The sequence below is a fragment of the Parasteatoda tepidariorum genome, chromosome 8, assembly GCF_043381705.1.
Source record: "Parasteatoda tepidariorum isolate YZ-2023 chromosome 8, CAS_Ptep_4.0, whole genome shotgun sequence".
In the NCBI taxonomy this organism is placed as follows: domain Eukaryota; kingdom Metazoa; phylum Arthropoda; class Arachnida; order Araneae; family Theridiidae; genus Parasteatoda; species Parasteatoda tepidariorum.
Genome location: NC_092211.1, coordinates 69,549,280 through 69,575,106, shown reverse-complemented (window position 1 = coordinate 69,575,106; position 25,827 = coordinate 69,549,280). Strand labels below are relative to the sequence as shown.

The 25,827-nt window shown below is 27.3% G+C and overlaps 2 protein-coding genes across 4 annotated transcripts in view; one reads left to right on the top strand and one right to left on the bottom strand.

The window, feature by feature from the left end:
- The window catches only part of LOC107456422 (serine/threonine-protein phosphatase CPPED1), a gene marked incomplete in the record, with an annotated part of 41,397 nt that extends 15,570 nt beyond the window's left edge, over nt 1-25,827 (top strand). The window contains 6 exon segments of the mRNA XM_016074275.4: nt 13,121-13,214; nt 15,277-15,371; nt 16,075-16,284; nt 19,222-19,451; nt 22,698-22,890; nt 24,942-25,827. Coding sequence (XP_015929761.2) covers nt 15,311-15,371; nt 16,075-16,284; nt 19,222-19,451; nt 22,698-22,890; nt 24,942-25,141 — 894 coding nt within the window.
- Nucleotides 89-12,913, bottom strand: LOC107456420 (trans-1,2-dihydrobenzene-1,2-diol dehydrogenase). Of its 3 annotated transcripts, none has more exons than XM_043051251.2 (8): nt 12,757-12,913; nt 11,198-11,290; nt 10,199-10,310; nt 9,952-10,115; nt 6,628-6,880; nt 4,223-4,347; nt 1,987-2,137; nt 89-275 (listed from the first exon to the last, which is right to left on the bottom strand). In XM_043051251.2, exons 2-8 carry the CDS (start codon nt 11,285-11,287, stop codon nt 172-174), a joined length of 999 nt encoding a protein of 332 aa, XP_042907185.1. In that variant the 5' UTR covers nt 11,288-11,290; nt 12,757-12,913; the 3' UTR covers nt 89-171. The 3 variants fall into 3 exon arrangements, with proteins under 3 accessions (XP_042907185.1, XP_042907186.1, XP_042907187.1); XM_043051252.2 differs by having other exon boundaries at nt 12,404-12,907; XM_043051253.2 differs by having other exon boundaries at nt 12,651-12,907.

Here is a 25,827-nt window from a genome sequence, read left to right as displayed (position 1 = left end):
GTAGACTCGCCCTGGTTTACGGTATACAAATACTTTTGCTTTTTGTAAAACATACTTAATCTTTAAAGGAAAATATTAAAACAAGATGTAAGAAACATATCTATATTTTTACAACATTAAAAATATCTGGAGCTAACATGGAGCTTCAAACACACTATAGGTAAAATATATTTAATCTTCATCAAAATAAAAACCAATTTGGTGACGGATTTCATCCATTAATTCTGCATGAGTTTCTGAATCTTTAAGAGGCAAAATAGAACTCTCCAGTTTTCCTAAAATTTAAATTATTTTTTGAAACCAAATAAATACAGCATTTGAAGTATAATAAATTTGTTAATATTTGAATGAATTAATCGTGAAGAAGTCTGTAATAATTATAGATCCAGATTTTTTAAAACCAAAATAAATATCATTATTCAAGAAGGATGATATAGTTATTACTATCTTTAAAATGTATTTGTAAAAGTGAGATATACTTTATTTTATAATCAGCGCTGAACAGTCAACCCAATTCTGAGTTTACAACAAACAACGTTCAACTCCATAATCTTGTAATTTTGAACCTAACTCAGAAGACAAAGGAACTATTGTATCAAGCATTGGGAAAAACTAACATCTTGGAGGATTTGTATTGCACGGAGAGAAAACATTAAAAACCTCCCATTATTAGCTTAATGGCAAGGAGATACTGATTCATCATCTGTCTATCACTCAGAATATTTAATGTCAGTACTGTGGTCAGAGCAAGCCACCACTAGGATTCAAACCTGGCTCCTTCTCCTTTCATTAAAAACCTCCCATGGTTAGCCTTGTGGCAAGGAGATACTAATTTATAATTCGTCTATCACTCAGGATATTTAATGTCAGCAGAATTTGTAACAACCAGCCAAACTAGCCTAAAGGAAAATTTCCCACGAATCCAGGGCTATAGAAACTACTAGAATATATAATGATCCCAATAATTTTACACCCTATTTTTTATTATTTAAAAAGAAAAATACAGTATACATTTAAATACTAAGTCATTTTATAATATATTTGCAACTACTAAACAATTTATAGACGATTTGTTTTTACTATAATAATTACCACAGTTAAATATGACTTCTGTAGGTCAAGCTTATAAAATGAACTAATTTTAAATAAATTCGAGAGTTCATAAATTTTTTAAAGAAAATAAAATTAGTTAAAAATTTGTTTTAGTTTTATAGATAAAAACTATTATTAGAACTACAACTAAATTTTAGCCAATGCTAAAATTGATGGATGAAAGTAATTTATGAATTATTATCTCACTTGCAGTAGATGTAAACTCATTAAACTATTTTATTGCCTAAAAGACACAAAGTAGTTTATGAATTAAGAAACATAATGTAGATAAAGAAATTTTTTGAGTATTATGCTAAAGATATCTAAGACTTTTATAACCATGCTTTTAAAATATTTATAATTGATATATATATAATAAACATGTAATTTTATGTCTGTTTAGAAGACTTTTTTTTTGTTGTAAATTTTGACTAGTTGATAAAATTTCATTTAATCAAATTTTCAATGCCCTATAAGCATACTATTGTTCTGAAATACATTAATTAGCCCTTTAAAGTTTTCTCAAACTCAAATCGCTATTTAATTGAACCAAATAGTTTCTGAAGAAAAAAATCATTTCATTAATTAGACACAAAAATGTGACTATATGTTTGTAAAATTATTAATGAATTACAGATACTGTATTCATTTTAGTACAGTTACTGTATTAATTGAGTATCATTAAAATACTACTTGTTTTGTTGTGTATGCCTTCAATTTTTAAATGCAAAAATTCAAACAAGGCAAACTATTATCTCAAAATTAAAAACTGTTTATGAATTCATTATAGTTTGAATTCCAAATTATTTTCTTTGAGATACTATTAAAACTTATACATTTACTAACATTAAAATAACTTGAACATATTTAAACAACCTAAAAATATAACTATACCTTTCTGTAGGCATTCTCTAACTTCCATTGCTTCATATCTTAGACCAGAACTATTGGTGCAGTTAAAGGGCCGTATAGCATCAGGTAACGGGAACTCGTGAGTTTTTTCTGCTGTTTCAACAGCAGTCGGACACCAGAATGGATTTTTTACCTATTTAAGAAATAAATAATTAAAATTTGATTTATAATACATAAAATAAAAGGTTTAAATCAGGAATGGCCTACCTATGAGATAGCAAAGTTTTAAAAATGGTATGCTAAGATTTATTGAAAAAATAATATGTTGTCCTCAGAAACTTTGTCAAAATGTATAAAAACCCAATTTGATCACTACTGAATACAGCAGTGTCTGAAAGCTGAACTGTATCACATCAGTCATGTAGTAAGATAGCACGGGGTATATACAAATGCAAACACATTGTTTGTACATATATTTTAGATCAATAGATGAATTTTACATGTACATAAATTTTAGTTACATACGTTGTTGTGAGTAAATACTTACAAAATATATGATTATACAAACTGTAATGTAGGGTAAACCAACCAGTGAAGGAACATTTCATATATATTGATTCAAAATAAGAATTTGAAAGTTTTCCTTTAGATTGATTGGTAACAATAGCTTACTGCCAAACAATAGGAAGTCGTCTAGCAAAGTTTTGGATTACCTGGTCAAATAGATTTCTCTAGAAAAATTTTGAATTTGTTATCTCTGCAACACCTTGTTTCATTGAAACAATTATAAGGTGAGTGTTTGTATTTATATGTTTAAAGTGGAATTAATTGCATGTATTAGTTCTATTTTTTCTCACTGTGAAAAAGAGAATTCAAAATATAGTTATTGAAGTTACATTTTATTTTTTTTAAAGCATCATAGCATTATAAAGTACTGAGATAAGGGGCTGTTTATTCACTGGATCACCAAACGATGAAAAACCAGTGAAGGGACAAGTGTTCCTTTACTAGTTTTTTTTCTAAGTTAGTGAAAATAAAAGATAAACTTTAATTTTCTTGTACCTTTAGTGATGTTCGGCATCAAACGTATGTTAAAAATACGAAAAACAGCTTTTAACCAGTGAGGGAACAGGCATGTTCCTTTACTGGGCATAGATTTCCCAGTGAANACGAAAAACAACTTTTAACCAGTGAGGGAACAGGCATGTTTCTTACGTAATTTGTAATTAGTAACAAATATGTTGACACTGTCATTTAACTAAAATTACGAATTTTGAAATTAATATGATTTTTTAAAAGGCAAGCGAAGCTTAAGTGTTCCTTCACTGGTTAGTTTACCCTATAATATAATGATACATATAGTATGCAATAGTATTTACTAGTAATTATATATTTTGATTACCTGTAACCACGACTACAGTAGTAATCACAATTACAAGTAATTGATTACTGTTCAAGTAACTGTTACTATTAATTGATTATTGGAATCTTTTACATTTCTGCCCCACTTTGGTATCAATGTATTTTTTCATGCATTATCTATTTTATTTATCCAAGTAGTCTGCATTATCTGTTAGCTTGAATTAAAAAGTCTATATTTAAACATGAACTGAAATAATATTTCAAAATAAAAATCAGGAAAATATCAATACAAAAAAATTTCATGATATGAATGTTTTAGATAAAATGTTGACTTTTTCCCCCCTGAAAATATTCTTAAGAAGAAAAATTAGTGACATTATGCAAATGACTGAGGCATGTTAAAAAGATATAATAATAATAATCAGGAGATTTGTACATTTTCAAGCAGATCACACCAAAATTCAGGAGTATTTCATTCAAATCAGAAGAATTCTCAAATAAAATGAATAAATTTCTTTGTAATTAAATTTCTATTTTAGCCAAATAATATTAAAAGAATTATTAGTTACCAAGTATGCTGACAAAAAAATTTCTTTTTATTTTAGAAAAGTACTTTTTAAAAGAATATTTTCTAATTTTAAGTAAAATCTGGAAAAATTGTTTTAAGAACTCAATTGATAATATGAAATTTACAAAATGATAAAAGTAAGAAAACCGTGATCTAGTAAAAAAAAAAATTTTTGACAAATAAAATTAATTTAAATAAGTCACAAGATTTTAACTGTAGATTACTGTAAAAACAAAATCTTCTAAAACAAAAATCGAGACTCAATATTCACATAATGTTTAAGATATTCCAAAACATGCTAAGGAAATTCTAGAAAATTTCAATGCTATAACAAAATATTTTTCTTACCTTAATGATTCCTTTAGTTCCAATTATGACAAGTTCATTATTGCAGGGTGCAAGAAGAGTTGAGGTAACATTTGCAGTGCGATTCTTAGTGTATAAGAGGCTTGTACTTTGCATAATATCAACACCTGGAATAACCCATGAGATATTTATTGCTAACATTTACTTTTTTATTATTGTAAAAGTTTAAAGGTTATAAACCGCAATAAAATATTTTTTAGTTTCTAAAATTTCAAAAAAGCATCTGCTTAAAACTTTATTTAATAAAAATACTAAAAGTAAACTTTCAGTATCAGCATAAGACAGCACACTGTTAAAAAACATGTAACAAATAATAATTTTTTTTATTTTAACCCTAAGCCAAAAAAAAAGAAAAAAAGAGACAAAAACAGTCCTGAAGTACTTTGTAAAAAATGATAATTTTCATAATTTGGGTGATAAATATGTATAACACAGCTAGAAAAAAAATTTCATTACAAAATAATGATGTTAGGTTGGGATTTTGAAGAATATTCACCTTAGTTCAACAATATATGTGATATATCGTAGCAGTAGAAGTGAGATAAAGAAAGTTGTATTTATTAAATCATTGATCGATGTATTTATTAAATCATTAATCATTGGCAATCAATCACAATGATGAGAGAAAACAAAATCAGAGAAAAACTGATGTGCTTTATTTTTTAATATGAAGGATTTTTAAAGAAATATCTTGCAAGTTTTTTTTATACCTTGTTACAATGGGGGAAAAATCATTCATTTAAATAGGCTTTCATGATTTAGGTCACGATTTTTTGAAAAAAACTTCTGAAAAAAATATGGGAAATAAGCACCCCCAAACAGATGTGCAAAGCAGACTTGCAGGAGCTCAATTTTTTTAAGAGGGGTAAAATTAAAATACTTAGTCACAATAGCTCTCTAAATTTCATACAGAAGGAAAAAATTCTTACGTTGACTAATATTTGCTTAAAGAGTTATTATATCTTTCCTATATTTAACTTCGATGAATCGAAGTTACAAATGAGACCCTAACAATATTTCTGACAAATAAAGGAAATAAATCATCCATGATAATTCATAAAAATTTCCTTTAGTTGTCAGAAATATTGTTAGGGTTTAAGAAATTTCTAATTATTGAGATGAACATATAACACCCTCCTCTTGCCAATGAACCCATGCTCAAACTAATTCATTTTATATCTATTGGGGATCTAAAGAAAATTTTCAGATATTTTCTAATTCTGCGGCCACTTTGAGTAACTTCAAACATTACCATTACTTTTGCTTCTCCATTGGAATGTATATTTTACTGGAATTCTCTTCCATCATATTCTCTTACTGTGCTGCAACCTCTTTTAATTTTAATATCTGATTCTTCCTGACTACCGCACTGAAATATTATTCCTTATAGCAACTCATAAGTATCATTAAAATAGCAAGTTTTAATTTTATGGAAGGATATTATCAGTGATTGATCTAGGCAATTTCTTTTCAAATATGGCGATTTGTTTTTGGTAAGACATCAAGAAATGATTCAGAAGATTATACAATATAAGTCCGTAAGAATTGATGCCGAACGAAAAATATTTCGGTTGATTCAAAGAATGACCCTAAAAATCAAAATGGAGAAAAGCTTCTGTAATCAAATAGAAATACTTTCTTCCTTATAAATAGATTGTAATAGCTTTTTCGTGGATTACAACAGGCGCAGAAGATATTTTATATTAATACACAAAATTATTGTGAATATAAGAAAAATTGAAACAATTTGAGAAGTATTAGAATCATTAATCTGTAACAAATCATAAGAATTAGAATTGTTTGTAATTCGAAATTTTTTTCCAATAAAATTGCTGCATTGAATAAACAATAAAAAATAACATTTATTTATTCATAAAAAGTTCACAAAGTTAGCTGAATTTTTATTTAGTGCTTAAACATTAAAAAAAAAAAAAATTCACAATTAGAAAAAGACCTCTAAAATAAATTTGCTTACATAAGGAGCTACAAAAATGACCAACGATTTGGAAAATAAACCAAACAAAATTAAGAGAAAATAAGACTCTATTGTTTGTTGCATTCTGCTTAGGAAACAAGAGTGCCACAATGTTTTAAAATTCATAGCAAAGTTTATCAATTGCTGGCAAAAAACTATAAATGTTTTCTATTGCTAATCAGACCATTCCAACTGAATGGTTTCTGTAATTTGTACATTTTATTCCTAGACTGAACCCTGCTGTTAATGGGGACAGTAAGTTTAAAAAAAAATTGTTAACTACAGGACTATTTTTTTATTTATTCTAAGTGTACACAAACTTTAAAAGAAATTATTCTTTGTGATAAAGAATATCTGCTTTCATAATTTACCTGCAATTTAAATTTCATCCTTCAAAATAATTTGGACTAACCTTCTTCACTTAAATGACCAACTGCTGCAACTTTTGTGGGTTTATCACCACCGTAAATCATAGTAACAGCATTCAAAGTGTAAACACCAAGGTCAAGGATAGAGCCACCTCCCTGGTCCTTCTTCATTAACCTCTCTTTTTTAAGAAGGTTCTTACCGATGTTGGCACTTATGTGCACGACATCCCCAATTTTACCACTTTTAATGAGATCCATGAAAAATTTGTAAGCTGGAAAAAATCTGCTCCATAATGCCTTAAACAAAAAGAATTAATAATTTTATAAAACAATTTGACGTTACTTAGTACAAATTATATAATTATTATTTCATTTAACCATAAAAAGGGGAAATATCAATTAAACTTTTCACCAATCATATAACTCTAAATAACTATACAAAACTAAACATTTCACCTTTAGATTCAAAAATCCTTTCAAGAGCAGAAGAGAAATCCTTTCATTCTATGTCCCAACCCTAATGGTTATACTATTAATGCTACCAAAGTAGTGATATAGTAAACATCATTAATGCAGGGTTGCCACAGGCAACTATTTTCGGCCTGAGGCGACTTTGGCAACTTTTTTTGCCTGAAAAGGCTAAGAAAGTAACTATTTTCAAGAAAAGGAGACTATTGAAAGACTTTTCTGTACTCAGAGCGATATTTTTTAGTATTAATAGGGTTGACAACCTGCGACCCGCAAGAGCTTTTGAAAACAATGAATTTTTTTTTCTTAAAAAATAAAAAAATTTAAAAATCATTGAAATGTTGAATTCTTTCCAATTCTTCACTTTTTAATGCGCTCAATTTGCACAGATTCCATTTTAAGTATATTTTGTTTCTTGACAGCCTTTTTAACAGTTATTGCTACAAAATTCTGCTTGATTTTGAAGGAAAAAAAATTTAATACGATATTACGATGCATGAATTTCGAATTAGAGTAATCACTTTTCAGAATATACTTACACATACATTTGTTAAATCAATTAGTGTTAAAATGGAAAATTTTTTAGAAAAAGTTTTTTTTTAATGAAAAAATATTATTATTATTTTTTTGAATAAATTCTAGTTATTAAAAGTATTTAATTTCCTGCAAATAACAATTTTTTATATAAGAATTCAGTGCTAGAGCAATAAAATTTATATAAAAATGATCATATTTGCCACCAATTTGACCAAATGTACCATCGTACATGATAATTAAGTCTTTTACAAAATTTTAGTGTTATTATTGAACATTTTTTGTTCTTAGTTAGGCAACTATTTTCATAGTTTTCAGCAACCATTTTCCTGCTTTAGGCTACTAAAAGCAACAATTTTGTTCATTTTTTTTCTATGGCAACTCTGTTAATGCAATTTTTTTTCTAAATTGACTTTATTAAACGGAGGTGAGAGTACTAACTTTGCTTTTGAGAATGGGATCCTTTACAAAATTTTATTTTGCAGGGGCATAAATAAAACCCTTACATTACAGGTGGGTGCCCCCTCCAGAAAAAATAACACCATATGAATTATAATAAAAATAGGTTTTTTTTTTTCCTTTCATAAGGTTTTTTTTTAATTTTATGAGCAAACAAAAATAACCCTTAGCTAAACTTTGAATATAATTATTGTAAGATAGTTATTTTCTTGTATTATCTATTAAGATACATTTCATTTCAATGTGTTAAGTTGGTAAATGTATACAATGTTTCAATTTAGTACCTTTTCCAAACTTTGCTTTTCCATTACAATTATTAATCAAAATAAAAATAATTTTAATTAATTTGTTTTTGTTTCATAATATATTACAAAAATTTTGTGTTCAGGCTAAGATAAGTGCAGTTAAAATGCTATTTTTTGTCAATCATGTATCATTCAAAAATCAAATTTTTGCAGAGTATTTGTTTAAAGAAATGAAAAACTAATTTTTCTTGCCTGAATAATTAAAATTTTTTATTTTCTCACGCTTTGACATAATATAAATAGCAAACAAAAAGAACAAATAGTTATAGAATTTATGTAACAGGAAATATAAAAGAACATAACTGAAACATTTTTTTCATGAATTAGAAAAAGTTATTGAATGTCTATCATCATTCAATAGTAATGATCCTCGCTCATTGAATAAAGAAAATTCAAGTAAAGTCAGAAAAGAGCTAGATATTTTAAAATGAACTTTACAACATAGAAAAAGAAATATTGAAAGTTACAAAAACTTATTTCAGCTTTAAAACCATGTTGAATTTTTAATGATAAATTTTGCAAATGAAATACTATACTAATATTTAAAGCCTTTTCATAAATTAAAAAATGCTGCTTTTTAATAAAATGTCAAATACAGATTCTATAAAATTAAAATATTATACAGGGCATAATACAAAATTCAATACAGGGTATGAAATTTCAATTCTTTAGAATTAGGTACTAGCCAGAGATTTTAGTCAGAGTTAGAGTACGAGTCAGACTAAAATTTTTGATCACTATTATTTTCATGAAAAAATTTATTATCTTTATAACGTTAACAGAAGTGTTTTGGTGACCAAAGAATCTTTTGGTGACAAAAACCATAAAAGAATGCAGAAACCGAAATTTTTTAAACATACTTAATAGAAAAAATATAAATAATAACATCATCAAAAGTTAATAAAATAAGAAAATTAAGATATCAGAAATGTTCCCATGCTTTTAACACTTAATGTTTATAAGCCTTTGGGCACTAAAATATCATTTGTGAATTGTAACTTTACAGTCAAACTGTGTAAGGGAGTCCCATTTATAAAAATTCTGATCAAATCAGTTCTGGCAAACTTCAAGTCCAGCAGTCTGGAAGGATTACCAAAGTTGCATCCCATTAATGCAAACTTGCAACTTTGAAAAAAAAAACATTTGATTTTTGAAACACAACATTTTAAAAGACAAAACGTATTCACCAGTCTTAAATTTTCGGTGGCCAATAGTTAGCGAGTGGATATTTCACTGCCTAATTTAATATTCCATTTAGCTTTTTAGTGTATTAGCAAAGTTTAATTTTGAAACTTTTCTTTGTTTCTAGTGTAGTTTATAAAATCAAATGCTCTCAGAAAAAGATGGCATTTTAATAGGTGTAATTTAATTAGTGAAAATTTTCCAATCTTGATAATATCTGCAGAAAATTAGGAATTATCAAAAATCTTATTACAGAACAGCAAACATAATTCTACTCCTGGGTCAAATAAATAATATAAAAAACTTGTATGTTTCTTGTGCTTTCATAGTAAAATGATATGCAATGAATATAACAAAACGTACCTGAAAACTTTGGAAGCCGAAGAAAATTAATCTTAATATATTAATTATGGTTATTACCTCCATTAGAAATCGCTTCTGTTTCCTTGAAATTTCTATGAGATTTTTTGTTTGCTTTGCATTCAAGGTCATGGGTTTCTCCATCAAAACGTGCTTTCCACTCTCAAGCATAAGTTTTCCAACAGCATAGTGATGTGAAGCGATAGTGCCAACATATACAACCTCTTCAAAAGTATAAAAATTATTGTTAGGGACTAAAAATGATATAAAATTAAAATAAGAAGTAATAGTAATAAATATATGTCACCAATATCTGAATCTTTTGCTAGCTCTTCATAGGATCCATATGCTTTTGGAATGTCATGACTTGAGGCAAATTCTTTAGCAGAAGATAAATTTCTGGCAGCAACTGCAATAAACTAAGAATAGAGACTTTTTAAAAATGCATAAAAGTATTATATTATAACCAACGTTGAACAGCCATAAAAAAAATTGAAAAAATAATATTTTAGTCTTCAGGAACTTCGTCAAAATGTGTGAAAACCTGATTTATGCACTACTGAATGCATCAGTGTATTACACCTAATAACTCTCTAATATTACTTTTCTGACACCTCAGAAATTATATTTGTACTAAAATATAAAATCCAAAAAAAAGCACAAGTATAAATAAGAATTTTTTGGTATCACTGCATATTATAAGAGACAAGTTTTAAAAAAAATTAAGACTTCTAATAGATGGCAAAGTAGTTTAAGATCCTCTAGGATAGGTATATCATATTGAAAATAAATATCCCTATATAAATTTATGTACAGTTTTCAGCAAATAAAATAAATAAAAACGTATAGAAACAAGTTAGAAAAAAAACTAACAAAAAAAAAAGGGAAAATAAAAAAATTTAAAGAGAGGAAGAAAAATTATTAATAAAAAAATATTTTCAAAAAAATATTTAAAAAATTAAAATTAAAATGCCGGAAAACAAAATAAGGTAAAAATATGATCTCGTCTTGAGCTCACTTAATTATATCCACGAAAAAGAGTGCTTTCTGATATTTCATTAATATAGCCGAAGCAAAATATATCAATGCAGTNAAAAATAGAAATTCAATATATATATAATTCTCAAAATTTTAATTTTTTACTTGATATGTTCTTATTTTGTACTTTTTACTATATTATATATATATAAATACATTAATTAAAATTAAATAATTAGAAATAAAATTACATTCAAAATGTATCTTCTTTCTGACACAGAAATACAATCTAAATATTTGAAAAAGAAAACATTTTAAAATTACATACTTCATGATCTCCTTTAGGCATACTTTGTACAGCAGTTACAAAGTCATGGCTTATTTTACCAGCACTCACTACACCCCACTTAGTTGCCATAATCTTAAATAAAAATATTATTAGAATAATATTAGAAAGCTTAAAATATATTTCTTTTCCATGTCAGTTCTTCTTTTATTAATGTCAATAGAGATAAAAAATATGAAGAATTATTATGCTGAATGATATATATAAATTCATTATTTCTTAGCAAATAACCTTCATTATCAATGAAAAAAGACATTAAAAAAACATACTCAAATAATATTATTATTAATTACATAAAAATATTCCATATATTTAGATTAATAAATATTTTTTGAAAAATCAGTTTGTTTAATTTATAGATTTTTTTTTTTTTGTGAAAAACACTGTTGATTTTAACTATGTAATGTTTTTTTTTTTAACGAAATAATGAAAAAGATATGCAAGTAAATATAATAATTTGCATCTCCATTCATCATATTATTTCTTGCTAAAAATATTCATTATCACTGAAATCAGACTTATGAAAAAATCACAACCTAACATTTAATAATTATCTTGAATAAAAAATATTTCATTGGTAAATTAATTCATTTTTTTAAAAAAAGATTCAGTTTGTTATAATTAATTGCTTTGAAAAAAAAACACAGTTTCTTTAATCAATAATTTTTTTTAAAAAATATAAATTTAATTAAATTGCAATTTAAATAATGATTTAAATCAAGTAATTTAAGTCATGCCAATCCTGGCAAAGAATCTTAATATAATAATTGTATGATTGAATAAAATAAAATAAGCTGTTTTTTTATTATCAATGTCAGAATATATATAGTTAGAAAAATATTCCTGAATGCACATTCTGTATAATACAAAATTTTTTATTAAAAAAATTATTTTTTGTTTTTGTAATACTTAACAATTTTCCTCTTAATTCAGATTAAAAAAATATCAACAAGTAATTGAATGCAACTATACGCATTCATTTCTCGCAATTAATTACGATCACACCTATAATTTTTTTAATCTTTATTTTCAGAATCATTTGTTTAACAAAAAAAATCCCCCTTTTTTCATAACATATTATTTACAGTAAAATTTGAAAAGATCTCACGTTTATTTTTAAAATATTCTTTTTAATTATAAAAGAGATTAAAAATAAAAAGTTGTATGAAAAATTGTATGCATACTTACAAACGATTGTAATTTTTTAAACAGATATCAAAAAAATCTTTTAAATCAGTTAAGTCTTAAACCCTCTAATGCTTCAAAAAGTTTTAGAAATAAAAAAGACAATTCATAAAGGACTTTACTAAAGATAATTTTTTTTTTTTATTATTTTGAAAGACATCAAAATGATATCTGATTGATTAAGAAATATCACAAGAAAGTTTTTTTTTAATAAAAAAAAATAATAATAAAATAAAACAGATCAGTCTACCCGTGTAAAGAATCGTTATCGTGTAATTAATTTTGTTTTTTAGAAATGAGATAAGACTTTATCAATCCAAGTTCAAGGTAATTACATTATTGTTAAAAAATATTACCAAAGAAATTAAAATCCGCTAAATATACTTCAAGGTAAAAATATTATTTCAAGCGAAATACACTTCTTAATTATCACTACAAACATTAATAAATAAATTTCAACCATGCAATGCAATTCTTAATATTACATTGAATATTTCATTTTCTTAATATTACATTGAATGTACAGTTTTAAGCTGCCTATTTCTGGACTACTTAAGACAATGCAAGATGAAAATTCATTAAAAATATGAAGCATTAGTGGTGTAAATCACTCTTCTCAAATTAGATAAAGTAGAAGCCCGGTGACCGTAACTTAGAAATTGTTATTTCTTAGAAATTGCTATTTTCTGAATTTGAAATTGTTATTTTCCGGTGATTTGCTATCGTTATTTTTCTTTCTAAAATTAAAAACACGGTTTTTAAATTGAGCAAAGAGAGAATTTTTATTTACATGTGTTTAAAAGAGTGGAGTTAGGTATCTGCATTTTGGAATTTTCCTGTAAAATCCTGTTTTATTTTCAATGATTTCTAGTGTTATTACTACTCATTGTAATTTGTTTTGTCCTTTGTGTTGTTTTTGTAAATTTACTGTTTCTACGTTTTTGTATTGAAAATCTAAATTTATACAGATGTTTAAGATTATATTTAAAATTTTTCATGATGCTGTAATTTCAGTGACAAATATGTATTTAAAAAAAAAATTAAAATAGGGGTGTTTTTCAATAAAGGGCTATGAAAATTTCCGTATCGGTGTTAATGGCTAAGTTTTGGTGACATCCTGACAATAACTTGTGAGAAACTGAGTTTCTAGTGTATAATTTTTTCGATTGTACAATTTTAATCGTTTTAAATAAATTTGTGTCACATTGTTTGCAAATATTAAAATTATTTATAGTGAAGTACATTAAGTGATGCCCCATATGGATGGCGGAATCGAATTATATGATCACTAGTAATTCCTGATCTTTGTTACAAACATAATTAGGCTGAGATTGTTATTTTTTGTTGTAATATTAGGACTAGTCTTCAAAAGATATTACTAGACCATACCAGGGTTGAAAATTTTTTGGCAATTGACAGTTTTAACTGTCATGTCAAAAATCTTTTTTTGACATAGTTTTTTAGACTTGTCAAAAACCTAAAATTTTGTGAGGAAAATAATTATTACCTTTTATACACAAAAAGTTATTCGAATACATTTAGAAGTGATCAATCTCTTGTGTTCTTCAATTACTTTGACATTAAACCCCTTTCTTCATCAAAAATCATTATCTATTATAAATATTAATTATCTTGCATAATTAAATTTAAGCTATTGTAACAAGCTAAAATTTATTCTGAAAATTCTACTAAATATGGATAATAATTAAATAAAATATTGAAGCTAATAATTCCTTTTGCTAAATGGTTGTTATTTTGTATTATTAGAGACCACTTCAGTTTTACTTAATCTTACAATATCTACCTCAATCATAGCATAAAGGAATTAAAATCAATATTTAAGATGATTTAGGCACATAGTTATCTATAGTATAAGCTGAATAGTAATATTATTCTAAATAATAACCATAAAGTATAAATAGTACTACTTTTTTGCTTGTTGAAAAAGCAGTTAATCATTTTAGCTTTAATTTTCATGCATCATGTATGTGGGAGTTAGTGCAGCATTAAATGAAATAATGACAATAATTTAATAAACATAACAATTTAATAGAAATAAAAGAATAGAAGGATAAAGCAGTTAACATTATTGACATGTCTCGTGAGCGCTGCCTTCGCGCAGTGGTCTCTGGAATGGTGAATGAGAATTAGATTGTTCTATGGTATAAAGTAAGAGTTAATTATAAATTCGGGAGTTTCCCTTCGGGACTGGATGGCGCCTTTCAATGTCAAGAGGATGATGCAACTTCTTTCAATATTACAAGATGGTGAATGACGTAATGTTCGAAGCTATTTCACTATAATACTGTAAAAACAGCTCCAACTCCACATATATAATATGAAATGTAGTTAGTATTATGGTATTAATTATAATGCAAGTATTGTGAATGATTTAAACAGTAACATGTTTTCTAATAAACATGTAACATGTTTTCTAATAAAATGTCCTCCAATGACAGATAATTAAACTTGCCTCATATTTGTAACAGTTTTTGTCAGATACTGTTTTCAAGACATATTTGTCATGAGGAAAAACAGTTTTTGACGTTCTAATTCTAAACCCAACCCTGGTCCATAAATATTGTCCCTGGCCTGTTTACATGTCTCTGTTAGATTTTCTTTTTAAAGAAAAGATCATAAAATCAATTTAAAAAAATAAAATTTTATGCAAGGAATGTGTCATGCTCACAATATGCTGTTTCACCTATGATGATGAAATATGCTATTTTAAAACAAAAACACAGACCAAAACAACATACAAAAATGGTAAAAATCTAAGGTATTCTAAGGTAGCAAAATATTATTTTTATTTCACAATTCATTTTATTTAAATGCTTCTTATTCTAACCAAGAATGTCTAAAATATTTCTTTTCAGTTTTAAAAAGTTGATCAAAAAATACTGGGACCAAATGTCTGAAGAAAAACTTCCTGTAGTGTCTTCTAATAAAAGTTTTCCTGGATTTCTTAAAGGTATTATATTGTAAATTTGTATTCTCTTGACAAAATGAATTATTATAATTAGGATCAAAATACTTATGTTGTGTTTTTGTTTTTTGAGACCAAATTCAGAGTTTTAGTTGTGTTCAAAAACAACTGAAATGACTAAGAAAGGTTTTACAAAATGCTAATGCAACTTTTTCTGAATATAAGTTGGAACACCATTTTTAGATGTCTGAATATGTTTTATTGTTATTTAAAAATAAGATTTAAAATTTATTTAATAATTAACTTTTGAAATAACTAAACTTTCTAACTTTCCCTCTAAACCTTCAACTACTTTCCTGACCAATTTATTAGGATCATATGTCCCAGATGGCAGCCCACCCATAGTTTGAGACTCAAGATTATCTGCCAGATTTGGGAGAATCCCCCATACCTGTAAAAAAAAAAGTGAATTTATTCTCAGAAAGTACATTTTTATATCTGATATTGTTACTTAAAATATCTGCTCTAATTGATTAAAATATTTAAGGTTTGCTTTCAAACCATTAAGTTTTAGTTTGTGAAAATCTGATCATTAGACAAAAAGTCATTCAAGGTGTCAGTTCACTGCAACGATTAAATTATAAATTTTTATCTGTTTTATTCATTTTCTGACTTTTGTTAATGATTAAATATAATTACATTGATAGTTATATAATTCTTATAATGTATATTATTCAATATTTTATAGAAACTAATAGTGAGTGGAATGGACCTTTCTGCTTCATACAGGGCGCAGATACACAACTAGGTATGATTGAGGAATATATTGAAAAACGACCAAATTATGGCTGGGAACAAGAAATGGAATTGACAAGGAAAGCTATTGTAGCTGTGAATAATTTATCTCCAAAACCTCGGTTTTTTGTTGTTTGTGGTGATCTTATTCATGCAATGCCAGGTGAATAATTTAATCCATTTTATGTCTTATATATATAAACTGCAATTTGCATTATTCAAGTAATGCGCATGATTTTATTGTGACGCTACTATTGATCGCAGCGCACTCAGATTGGTCAAAAAATATGGTGAGGGATTTGTCCTTCCAAACAAGCCTGGTCTCAGGTCGCTTCGAGCGGTAGGACGTGCCTTTGCGCAAAGTCTTTTTTTTTTCGATCGAGTCACGACGTGATGGAGTGTTCATTCGCTGGAACAGTGGTACGCGATAAAGTTTTGTGTGCGACTTGGGAAGAATGTGACGGAAACTCATCACATGCTTCAAGACGACTTTAAGGAGGAATGCATTTCGAGATCTCAGTGTGGAAGGTGGCACAAGGCCCCCAAGGAGGGTCGGGAGAAGGTCACCGACGAGCCTTGGTATGGACGCCCAACAACAGCCCGACCCGATGAAAACGTCCAGCATATGCGTGAAATTTTGAAGTCAGACAGTCGGTTAAGCATTCAGGCAATCACCAACACCCTAAACTTGTCAAAATGTGTGATACATGGGATTGTGACGGAGGATTTGCAAATGAGAAAAGTCTGTGCGAAGCTTGTGCCGAAGGAGCAAAAAGAAGTTAGAGTTTTTCTCAGTGAAGAATTGCTGGAAATGATGAGTTTCTGCCCCAGCCTCCCTATAGCCCTGACTTGGCACCGTGTAACTTTTTTTCGCTCCCCCGACTGAAAAGTGAGCTGAGGGCAAAGCAGTGGGAGTCGGTGGAGAACATCCAAGCACATGTTACAAGGCTCCTGAGAGGCATTTCTGTCGAGGAGTTCCAGGGTGCCTTCCAGACGTGGCAGAATCGTCTCCGTAAGTGTATTGATGCACAAGGGAACTATTTTGCAGAATTTTAACCATTTGTACCCATAGGATCAATAAATCTATTTTTCCCAGAAAATGCACATTACTTTCAGAACGCACCCTGTATGCATAAGTTAGGTAGTTAGTTATCCCTTGGGCATAATTTTTTCAGGCTTTCTGCGACAGAACTTTCTAGCACTCATATCCTTCTGCAAAATAGTTTTAATAATTACAAATATGTATGTTACCGATTTAAATTAACAAAAAACGCTGTGTTTACAAAAAAAAAAGCATATAATTATTTTCATTCAATATGTGATATTTTTTTTATTCTAATATTATGGGTGATATTATCAAATTTTGGTTTGGAGAAAACAACACTAATTCTTTCCAATATCACATTTTGAAAATCATCACATTAAAAAAAATAATTAAAAATCATGAAACCCTACTCAGTCATTCAAATTGGACTCTTCAAATGGGGTTACTCAAGCTCGTTATTCATTTCGAGATTTGATTGTTGTAATGAATAATATCGGATTTTAAAAAGTAAATATCAAATGCTCGATTCGATCTGAAATATATCGGGATAATTAAAAACCACATGAAAATCAGTAACTGCCAAAATTATAATCGAACCACTCTATGGATTTACGATACTATCGGCGTAAATTAAACCGCAATAAGTGATTATTTAAATTCACAATTCAAATTTTACGTGTAAATTTCTGCAGAAATGAAAACCGAAATTTTTTCTTCCCAAAAGAAATATCTTTTTGTAACGTTCTGTGACAATGTCGCCGTGATTCTGCCACAGGGTCCCTTATAGTTAGTTCACTTATGCACAAGTTAGAAAACGCTATAAAACTATATTGAAAGAACTCCCTCACCACAAAGTCTAAGACCATCTGCTGGTATGGAAACAAGAAACAACACATTTCAAAGAGGCAGTTCCTCTCTCCCCTGATTCCCTTTCTCTCACCTGACCAAAGCCTAAACCTGTTTTAAATATTGACCCAATACTTTTACTTGAAGTAGTTAAGCCTTGTAATCATAGTCACCGCCTCTGCTTCAAGTAAATGGCAAGGGGAGTTCTTTCCACATGCAAACTATATTTAGTTTTTTTGTTCCATTTAGTACGTGAATACACATTCTTGTTTTTTTTTTCTTTTCAGGCATTAATAAATAATTGACTTTATGATAAAATAAAATTTTAAAAAATTTGTTTTTATGCTATGTTTAAAATTAATATTTCACATCTATAGATGTACAGTTATTGTGAATATTTTCTATTTAAACCCGATCTAGTTACTAAAATTTGTTCTGAAATTTTCTTGTTAAACATCATTCCATCTTCAAAACATTAAAATAAGTTTGTTTTCAGGAATGTAACAAATCCTACTTCTGAAAAGAATTTAGTATCAAGTTTTTAAAGATTAAAAACAGATAAAATGCATATAGTATTTATAAGTTATTTGTCATAGCAGAAAATTATATTTAGCAAAAAATAAGGGATGATATTAAGATAATAAAAGTTATTTAGGAAATTTATTATCTTCCTTTTCTAATTGAGTTTACTTAAAATGCAAATTCAATAGAAAGTTTTCCATCTAAAGAGTTTTTCTATAATTTTCATAAAATAAAATAGGAAAACAAATGTTGCATTTTTGAAGTAATTTTTTTTAACAATTATATTTTTTTATGTGAAAATATTGAAGTTTGTAAAAAAGTAGTTCAAGTTATACAAAAAGTTATCGTCATGTATAAAATTCATATGTCCCTTTTCTAAAATAAAAAACATGTAAGAAAGCATTAAGTAACAAAGTAAACAGTTGACATTTTTTTAAAAAGTATAGTTAAAATTATTTGTAAATGTCTGTGTGTCAGTTGTACTAAAATTTTGTCTTAAAAATCAGTTAGAAATGACCTGTTAAGTATCCTGTGCATAATAATGGAATTCAGCTTATCAACTTTAGACTAAGTTAGTTCTAGTGTTTATTGAAATTGTATAATTTCACTGTAAAGGAATGTATCCCTTATTTTACTAATAATTTGTAATTATGAATAATTTTTTAAAATTTATGTAATGTGTTTTAGGTACTAGTTTACGCCTTCCTCAAGAAAAGGATTTTATTCGCCTTTTTAAAGAGCTCTCTCCTGATATTCCATTAATATGTGTTTGTGGTAACCATGATGTGGGTAATACTCCAACTCCTGATTCAATTCAACTCTATCGAGAAAAGTTTGGAGATGATTATTTCACTTTCTATTGCTCTGGCGTGATGTTTATTGTGATTAATTCACAGTATTTTGAAGATGCTTCTCTTGTAAGTTTTTTACTTTGTTTTTTTATTTATTTAAATTATATAACTTGTTATATTGTTCTTATACTATATAAATAGCAATATACATACACAGAGGGTTTAAGGCAATAAAATTATAAGCATCACATTTTTTAAGGTGACATTTTTAAAACTCTTTCTTAGTTTTTGCACATAAATATTTTATTTTTGCACATAATTGCTGCCCAATACTCAAAAATACTTATACAGAAATCATTATGTTTTTCAATAAAAGCGTTTTTTTGAAACGCTAATTTAAACAATTTGAAAATGTGGCTTATTATAATGTAATATCTTATGCCATTCATTCGTGATTACGCCCAGTGTTACTTTTTTTGGCTGTCCTTAAAACTATTCTTATATCAGGGTTCCTACACGGTCAGGAAAACCTGCAAAAGTCAGGATATTCTAAAATTAAGCTAAAAAGTCAGGATTTTTCTTACATACTCATAAAGTCAGGATTTTTCTTACATACTCATAAAGTTAGGAAAATGAAAAAAACTATAGTTCATTCAAAGACTGACAGGCAAAAATTAAGTTTCAAGGAGAAATTCTGTAATTCAAAATATGTAATTTCCTCATAATAACATTCCTCTTTCCCTGGTAGAACCTGTCCTGTTAGCAATTTTTCTCTTGTTTATCCAATGATAAGGAATTTTTGATAGGGTTGCTAGGTTTATTGCTCCTTGTGTGAATAACTGGTTTACAGACAACAGTTGAGAAAATTTCCTCTTTCTTGCACATGGAACATTTATGTTAAAAGGTACATAGAAGAGAAAAGAAATTCTCAGCCAGCCGGAATCTCAATAAAAAATGTCAAAGACTGTGTTAAGGATCCGATAATGCTACCAAAATTAGCATTCTTTAAGCTTATTTCTGAAGAATTTCAACCTTTTCTTTTAAATTTTCAAACCTCTCAGTACATACTTATATTCCAGTATATTGGAACTAACACAAAATCTTTTGTGGGTTGTGTAAAAAAGTTGGTTATAGACAATGCTACAACTGCAAAAAAAAAAAAAAAAAAAAAAAAAAAAAAAAAAAAAAAAAAAANAAAAAAAAAATTGCAAGTATTGACTTAACAAACAATGACAATCTATTAAGTGTTAATAATACGAGGTTTTGCAGCAAGTAAATATCTGAACATGATAAAAATTAATGAGAAAGAAAAGGGATATTTCAAGTTAGAATGTCGAAAATTCCTTTTGAGGACGGTCGAAAAAATACTGGAGAAAAGTCCATTGTTGCATAGTATGACACGTGGCATTTCAAGTTTAGTTCCAGAATTGATCATTCAACATCCATCCATTGCTCAACAAGGATGGATACCTGTCTGGAAATTCTCCATGTTAATAACTGGGTAGCTAAAACAACAGCAGAAAAAGCAAAAACGGAATTTTTACTGAGCAAAAGAGTTTCTTAGAGTTTAATTCACAGCAACAGAGATTAGATAATTTTTTTTCGAAATATTTGCACGGAGAAAAAAAGTTTGAAAATTTGTGGGAGGTTATAAAAATTTTTCTTATCCTCTTTCATGGTAACGCAACAGTCGAAGGGGGGTTTTCAATCAATAAATGCTTATTGGTTGAAAACCTCAATGAAGACTCTATTATTTCACAAAGGCGTGTGTATGGTTATCTTTCATTTATGAGTGGAATAAGAAACATAGACATTAATGAAAAAATCCTAGATGCTGTAAAAGGATCTAAAACAAGATGGAGACATGCATCAAAAGCCAAAAAAAAAGGAAAACGAAGAGAATAAAAAAGCTGAAATTTCTAGAAAACGAATAAAAGAAAAGATAAATGATTTGAAATTAAGAAAATCTAAATGGACAAAAACTGCTGCAACAGAACTGGATGTTCTTGATTCAGAAATTGTCAAACTACAAAATATGTTGAGAAATATTATACTATAACATAGGAGCCCCTGAGTTTCTCCGGAAGCTTACAGTATTACAGAAATAAATTTAAAAATACTGAAAAAGAAAGATATTTTTGATTTTATTTTTCTCACAAGTTGCATTATTTTTCTATCTGAATTTTTATTTGTATACAATTAACTTTTCTTGACTTTTTTCCCCTTTATATTTCAATAATATCTTTTAAAAGAAAAGTCAGTTTGAAGTAAATTGGTGATTTTTAAAAATTAATAACTTAATGTAACAAATGCTCTAGTATGTTTTAAAAGTAAATATTATTTGAGGATACTGATACATATCTCGCAGATTTGATTAACACATTATATCCTGACGACACTTATGCATTTGGTCCCACTTAACATTAAATAAAATAATGTGTCCATAATCCAACAGATTTTCTTGATCTTTTTATTTAAATAGTTTTCGAATCTAACTGCAAAAACACACTCAAAGTTTAATCTATTCATGATAATTAAAAGTATGTTTCACAAGTTTTCTGAAAATATAATTTGGGATATAAAGTGCTATTACGCAATTCCACTTTAAAATATAAGTGTTTATCCTATACAATATATGATATGACTAAGTAGCATATTATTACTGATTAAAACTGCAATGTTAAAAGTTTTGTTGGAGTGGGAAACGGCGGGTCAGAAATTTTATTGTAAAAGACCAGGAAAAACCTGCAAAAGTCAAGATATTGTTTTCTCAAAATAGTGTAGGAACCCTGTATATGCCTACAATTGTTTTCTAAATATGTATGAGATTTAATAGACAATTAATTTATGAACATTGTTGCTTAAGTAGTACCATTACTATTTTTTAACAGAACAGTATATAAAGCAATCTATATTAAGTTACTAGTTTTATTTTTTAACAAAACAGTCTGTATAATTGGAAATGAAGATGCTATGAGCTAAGAGGGTAGGAATTCTGTTATAACTAGTCTTTAACCAATACCAATCAATTTGTCAATTGTCTTTCACTCATATCAATCCAGAATTTCTATATGGATTCTTAATCTGAAAAATTTTACTTGCATTTAATTTTTTTTAAATAATTTTAGCACAATCGTAAATTTTTATAAAAGAGAATAATTTTATCTGAAATATATTTTATCACAAAATTATTTTATTATTTTTGTGATGTTTTAGTTTTTACTTGAGAAATTTTTGTGAAGGTAATAATTTTTTTTGTAATGGTGGCCACTGTTATTGTAAAAGCTCATTTGAATTTCTATTAAATCAGATTCTTTTCAGATGTAATTTCTTAAAAGTAACTGAAAAATTTTATTCTTTAATTATAAATAGGTTCCTGCTTTGGCTGCAGAACAAGAGTCTTGGTTAGAAGCACAGTTAGAAGAAGCAAAAAATGGGAATTATAAACATGTAATCATATTTCAACATATTCCATGGTTTTTGGAAAATCCTGATGAATCAAAAATTTATTTTAATCTCCTTCCTGAAATTCGTCAAAAGTGGCTTCCCAAATTTCGAGATGCCAGTAAGCAATTTAGTTTAGCTTTATATATACACCTATACTTGTGCTATGGTGGTGCAGTCAATTAAGGCGATGCTCAGGTAGTGAGTTCAATCCGAGCGACCAACAAAACGGCCAACATGTATACACAGCAAAGTACATGTAAAATTTGTTATGACTGAAAGTCCTCTCCTTGGTTTTGGTGCAGAAGTTTTGAGAGTGGGGTACCAGCTCAGGCACTGTTCACGTCATCTGACTGTGGTTAAAATTATGTGGCACTCCTACCACACGCACCACCTAACCATGGCCAAGCACCTAGCCCTCTTTTTTAGAGCTCTATATTTTAATAGCCATGGTACTAGTGCCTAATAATTAAGTGATAGTTAATTAAAATGTAACTGTTTCAAAATAGTTTTTATCCTTAATCGTAATTTTCTATAATATTTACTCTGTTTATTTATTACTGATCATCAACATTATTAAGTATTATTTTATTTCCAATCAATGTATAATTTTTGTTAAACAAATCGATTGTCGTCGTCATTTGAATATAAAATCTATTCCAGGAATCTTAATTATTTTAATATTCCTGATAATTTTTTTCGTTTAGAACGTACAACGTTTACACAAACACAGGATTTGGAAAAAATCTTTGTATTTAAAATTTAATTCACTAGAAGAGAAATTTTTACAAAAAATAGATGTCCAAAACATGTTTTAAATGAAAGGGAGTTGGAGAAAGAAAAAAATTATCCCTTCTTTATTGTTCTCATTTCCTCAGAAGAACAAATTATTGCTGAATCAGTATTGTAACAGAAATTTGCTTAACTTTTTTTTTACAGAATCATTTTCTAATTTTGCACCTTTTTTCTAAGTTAGTTGCAGGCATTTGACCCCAAGGTCTTTTTTTATTTTTTATTATTATATTCCATTTAATCAGAATGTTGAAAGCTTTTCCCTCAATGCCTTTAATTTTGCTTTTTTATATATTTTATTTAAGATAAAAATTCCCAATTTTTATTACCTAAAAATGCTACATAACAAAGTTATCTTACACTTTATTTTCAGATTGCAGTCAGTTAGGTTATTCCTTCCTCTTTGGTATAGTTTTCATACATTTCAAAACTTATTCGTTTTGGAATGCTTATTATATTTTTATTTTAATTAATAATGATAAAATTTAATAATTTTAAAAAATTGCAATCATACAATAGTTTAATTTTAGAGACTACCCACTAATTAATCCTCTTCCATACTTATCTTGTTTAAATTTTTTAGTCATCTTATAAGAAATAAGAAACTTAGCATTTTTGATATTGAATTTTTTTTTCTTATTTAGTCCGATTTCTAATTGAAGAATAATTTAATTGATTAATTTTTTTGACTAGTAAATTTTAGTGAAAACAATTCTCTTTTCTTATACATTTCTGTTCATTTATTGCAAAATCTAAAGTGATTTTAAGTATCCATTTACTGTAAGTAATGGTTTAATCTCTTTTTTTTCTTTTTCTTTAATGATCTTTTTCCTCAATTCTGATGTATATATGTTTTCTTATCATTAATTTATTTTTATATACATGTGTTCTTTAATTTCTATATTATATGCAAATTATATACAATGTTTAGTTAGGAAGTAATTTATTGTTGTATGGAAATAGCTTTAATTATCAGTTATCCTTGAAATTTATTTTGATCTAATTTTACATTAAAGAATCTATTTCTTAAGTCAAGAAAATTCTGGTTCCAAGATTTTACATCGTATGTACACGTGCGTGAGGTCACACCATTTTTTAAAATCATTTTGACCAACTTGTTCTTATCATAATTTATTTATTTGAAAGCAGTGAAAGATGCCCACGTTTTATTTCCATGGAGAATTAAATTATATGCCACACAAAACAAAAGTTTGAAAGTAGTTAGTCACATTGCTTTTCTAGCCTTTCATTTCTTCATCTCATAAATACTCCATCTTAAAATATTGTGAGGAATTTTATTTTCAACCACTAGGAACATGTGTATTCTAATGAAAATAGCATTTGCTACAACTCTTTCTGCATTTTATTTTTCAATTTTAGATGTAAATGCTATATTTTGTGGCCATTGGCACGGAAATAGTGGAGGCTTCTATCACAATATAGAACTGGTTGTGACTTCTGCCATTGGTGCTCAATTGCGTGGGGACAAATCTGGATTCAGAATAGTTACTCTCGGTGAAGACAGCGTTCAGCACAAGTATTATGATTTAGATGAAGTGCCTCAACATATTGATCTTTAATATTTACTATGTTTAGCATAGAATGTTTATTTTTATACAACTAAAGAGGTTGTAAAGCTATTGAAATTTTAATTTAAAAATTTAGTTATTTAAGCATTTAATTGATGCCTATGAAAATATATTTTCTTATTTTTAATTATAAACATTAGAAAAAGATTGATATTTTTTCTCTAGTGCAATTTAAACATGCTAATTTAAGTGACAAATGTGGAATCTTTTACAACTACTAAAAATAAATGCTATTTTTTTATACTATAAAATTGAAAAATTATTGAAAGCTCTCAGATATTCTTATTTTATCTTTTATTAGATATGTTACAGTTATTCTTAAGTTCTAGTCTATTGTTAGAAAGTAATGTATACTTATATACTTGACTATATATTTTTTATATCTATTTTGTTACAAAACATTTTGTATCTTTCATTATTTTCAAATTTTATGTTTTGTACCCATGCAATTTTTAGTTGATCTTTATTTCAATGGTAGCTTAAAAAATTTACTGTAAATCATGTTGCATAGATATGTTATATGTTAAACAAATGTTATTTTTGTTATAAATAATTCTTATGTAATGTTTATTTTATCATTTACTTATGTATAATTTATGAATTTGAACTTAATTGATACGTATTTTGTTTTTACGGACAAATAATTTGTGTTTATTAAAATATATTATTTGCTGAAA